This window comes from Hipposideros armiger, unplaced genomic scaffold (assembly GCF_001890085.2).
Source record: "Hipposideros armiger isolate ML-2016 unplaced genomic scaffold, ASM189008v1 scaffold_677, whole genome shotgun sequence".
Classification (NCBI taxonomy): domain Eukaryota; kingdom Metazoa; phylum Chordata; class Mammalia; order Chiroptera; family Hipposideridae; genus Hipposideros; species Hipposideros armiger.
In genome coordinates, this window is record NW_017732027.1 from 2,093 (window position 1) to 5,653 (window position 3,561).

The window sequence follows — 3,561 nt, forward strand, 5'->3', positions numbered from 1 at the left end:
CCAGCCTAGCTCCCAGCAGGCACATTCAGCTGCAAGGCGCAGAGGGGTCACCAGAGGCCACTGCAGACCCCTCACACGGCCAGCACCAGCATAGTGATGGGGACTGAGGGCGTCGGCCGGGGCAGGGGTGGGTGCAGCAGTTGGTTCCAGTCCATTGGAGACACTTGCAAGGCCAGAGCCACACAGCACGATTGTTGAGACAGGGCTCTGTGGGGTCCAACCTCCAGCCCTGCCCCTCCGCAGCCTCCCCGCCTGAGCCTCAGTTTCTCATCTGTGGAATGGGAATGGGGACAGCACCCACCTCGTCAGGTCCCTGTGGGATTCAAGGAGATAAGGGCCTCCCGGGTGGACACTGGCAGGCGCCGGGTGGCTGGCAGCCACGGTCACGCGTGCTGTTCAGTGTGGAAGCGCGTCAGTTTCCATATGTGACGCTGGCAGTGCTCCACAGCGCCGCACAGCTCGGCCGTCTCCTTGCTCCCGCACCAGAAGCTCGGGCCCATGACGCACTGGTCAGTGCCCAGCAGCGCCGTCCTGGGGGCGTGGCAGGCGCCCATCTTCGTGCACAGGGCCGTGGGGTCCATCATCTCCTTGAGGGTCGCGACGAGCACGGGCTCGTACTCGTCCACGAAGCGGTTACACTGGATCATGTAGGTCAGCGGCAGGATGGTGCAGCCGCCCTTGAAGGCCGCCAGGATGTTGCGCTTGGTGCTCTTGCGCTCCAGGTTGTGGGAGGACACGCCGAGCAGCCTCTTGCAGCCGCCGCAGAAGGTCCCCTCGCTCTCACTGTCCAGCAGGGGTGGCAGGGTGGTCATGTGGGGCCAGCGGATGTCCCGGGCCCGCCTCCGGCTGCTGCAGAGCCGGACCGCCGTGCACACCCTGTCCGGGGTGACTCTGGTCACCATCTGCACGAGGGAGGGGCCGTAGGTGTCCACCATGGTGACGCACTCCTGGGCGATGGCGTCGGGCATCACTGAGCACATCCGCTCCAGGGCGTGGCTGATTAAGGCCTCCGTGCTGTTAGATTCCAGCCACTGGTCCAGCTCCTGGACCACTTGCAGACACACGTCGCAGGTCAGGCCGGCCTTCATCAGGACCTCACTCTTCTTCCTTGGGGACTCCAGGGAAGGGACCCCCTCCGCAGCAGCCACCTGAGCCAGGCGGGCGGGTCCCTGTGGCTCCTCACAGAAGCCTCCCATCCTGCAGGCCTCCTCGGGGTGGACAAGCTTCAGTGTGTGCTCAGCTGGGGCAAGAAACCGAAGTATGTAGATCTTGCAGAGGAGATCCAGGCTGGGCCCCAGGGACTCACACTGCTCCTGCGTGGCCACCTCAGCCAAGCTGGACAAGTTGGACCCAACAGCCTCCTGCAGCCGGGTGACCAGCCGGACACAGTTCTGGCACACAGCGTCCTCAGGGGCCTGTGGAGGGCGGAAGCCAAGGGGCCCCTTGGCCATGAACGGGGCCACCACCTCGGATGTGTCCTCCTCGGAGAGTGGCCCCGTGGTGGCCGGCTGCCTCTGCAGTGGCTGGCAGAGGGTGAGCGCAGCACAAACCTGTGCCGGGGCACTGCCCGGGGACCCCCAAAGCATGTTCAGGATGGCTGGGCTGTGGGCGTCCACCATCCCCTTGCATTTGGCTGAAGAGTTCTGGCTGGGAAGCCACTCACAGGTCTTGGTCACCAAAGCCAGGATGTCAGTCTCCGTGGCGTTGGGGTTCAGCCCGTTGTTGGCAGCGGCTACCACATCCAGGCACACGTCGCAGGTCAGGGACCTGGCGGCGGGCTGGCTCCAGACGGCGCTTCGGCAGTGCCCCACGGCCCCGCACTTCGTCGCTGCCTGCAGGTCCTGACACCACACCGCCGAGCCCTTGGCACACTCCTGGGGGCCCGAGATGGGGCTGGCCAGGACGGCCCCCAGGAGGCTGGGCAGGAGGAACAGGGCACGGAGCATGCTGCTCGGTGACTTGGCAGCTCAATGTGCCCGGCAGCCTGGCTGCTGCTATAAACCCTCCCCTCCCACTGGGCCCCTGGGGGGTTGTAGCAGGGCCCCGCCCTCCAGGCCACCTCCCGAAGCCTGACTCACACCCCGGCTTCCCCACACGGGCCTCGTTGCTGTGCCCTCCGCCTGGCACACCACTCGGCTCTTTGTCCCCTGGACGTGTTTATCAGAACCAGCCTGTGTTGAATGAAGCACNGTGCCCGTCGTTCAGGGACCGTGCGATGCCGCCTCTGCCAGCGACCCTCGTGGGGGCGGGGGGCACAGACACTGCTGGAGAGGGACAGTGGGCACCCCCGGGGGTCTGCTTGGAGGGCTGTTTGGGAGGAAGGAAGGCCTGTGCACACCCAGGCCCAGGCCAGCTGTCAGCTGGGGGCCCTCGGGACGCAGCTCAGCCGGCTGTGGAGGGCGCTGTTGTCTGCACAGCGTCCCTGGGAAGGCGGTTGGAGCTAAGCAGGGCGGATTTGCTTTTATTTATTGAGGGATGGAGTGTTCACATTTTCTACCTGGGAGGTGCCGCCGTGGCTCGGCCTTGTCAGAAACATCTGAGCCCGTGGTGACGTCCAGCCCTGGGGGTCCCTGCCCACGAAGGGCAGACCAGAGGGAGATTCAGGCTGGAATGATGGTCGTATAGAGCCAGCATTTGTGAATTCATCTGACAGACACCCCTGGGGCCCGAAGCCGCTGTGTCCTCGGAGGTGGGAACACGGTGGGGACGACTGAGGCACAGCCCTGCCCTCCTGGAGTTCATGTTGTGTAAGGGGAGACAGACCACAAATAAAATAAATAGGTGACATCAGCAGTGTGTCCCATGGCGGTAAAGGCTGACTTAGAAAGGAGCAGGGAGTGTCGGTTGGGGACCAGACCGGACCTTACTGGGAGGTGACGCAGGAGGAAGCAGGAACCCAGTGAGGCGCCTACAGCACTGGTCCTCCCGCCAAGGGGCTGGTTTACAGAGTGCTTCCAAAGCCGGGAGTCGGTTTTGGGGGTTGCCGGGGCCATTTCACAGCCGCGAAGACTGAGGCAGAGAATTGCAGGGCTCGTCTGTTTCACCCACGCTGGTTGTGGTGGAGTTAGGATCCCGGCTTCGCACAAAACTGTCTGTGCAGCCGTGAGCGCGTACACGCAGCACACACCACAGTCCACCTTGAGCTTAGGAAGACGGTGAAGTCATGAGCACCCAGCCCAGCAGACGCTGTTCCAGTGCCCTCCATTCCGCGTGGAGACGTGGGCGGGCCGGGGCTCCCCATGCCAGGCTGGGTGTCCCGACGCCCCTGCACGCTCCCTCTTGTGGCTTCAGCATCGCCAATCAGCTAATGTACCATCCCCCAGCTTTCTAATCTAAAAGGAATTTGATGAGGGAAACGATAAAACAGCAGCAGAGAGCGGTTAAGGGGCTCACTCGGGGAAAGTAAATCGGCCGTATCAGACCTGAAATCACAGTGTGTGTTAAGAGGAAGATACGCAAAAAGAAAGCGGGGAAAACATTTTAAGAGGCAGGGTAGAAACGTGGCTAGACAGGCAGATGTGTGACGGGAGGGCTGGGTTTTAAGAGCCCCCTCCCTGACTC

General features: G+C 63.2%; 1 protein-coding gene across 1 annotated transcript; it reads right to left on the reverse strand.

Moving 5' to 3' along the window:
• Window positions 1–6: 6 nt before the first annotated feature.
• PSAPL1 (prosaposin like 1) lies at window positions 7–1,958 on the reverse strand. Its single transcript, XM_019626431.1, has one exon. It carries the CDS (start codon window positions 1,944–1,946, stop codon window positions 384–386), a length of 1,563 nt encoding a protein of 520 aa, XP_019481976.1. The 5' UTR covers window positions 1,947–1,958; the 3' UTR covers window positions 7–383.
• Window positions 1,959–3,561: the final 1,603 nt, after the last annotated feature.

Coding starts and splice junctions, on each gene's coding strand:
- PSAPL1 (XM_019626431.1), bottom strand. CDS start 1,946: ATGCTCCGTGCCCTGTTCCTCCTGCCCAGCCTCCTGGGGGCCGTCCTG.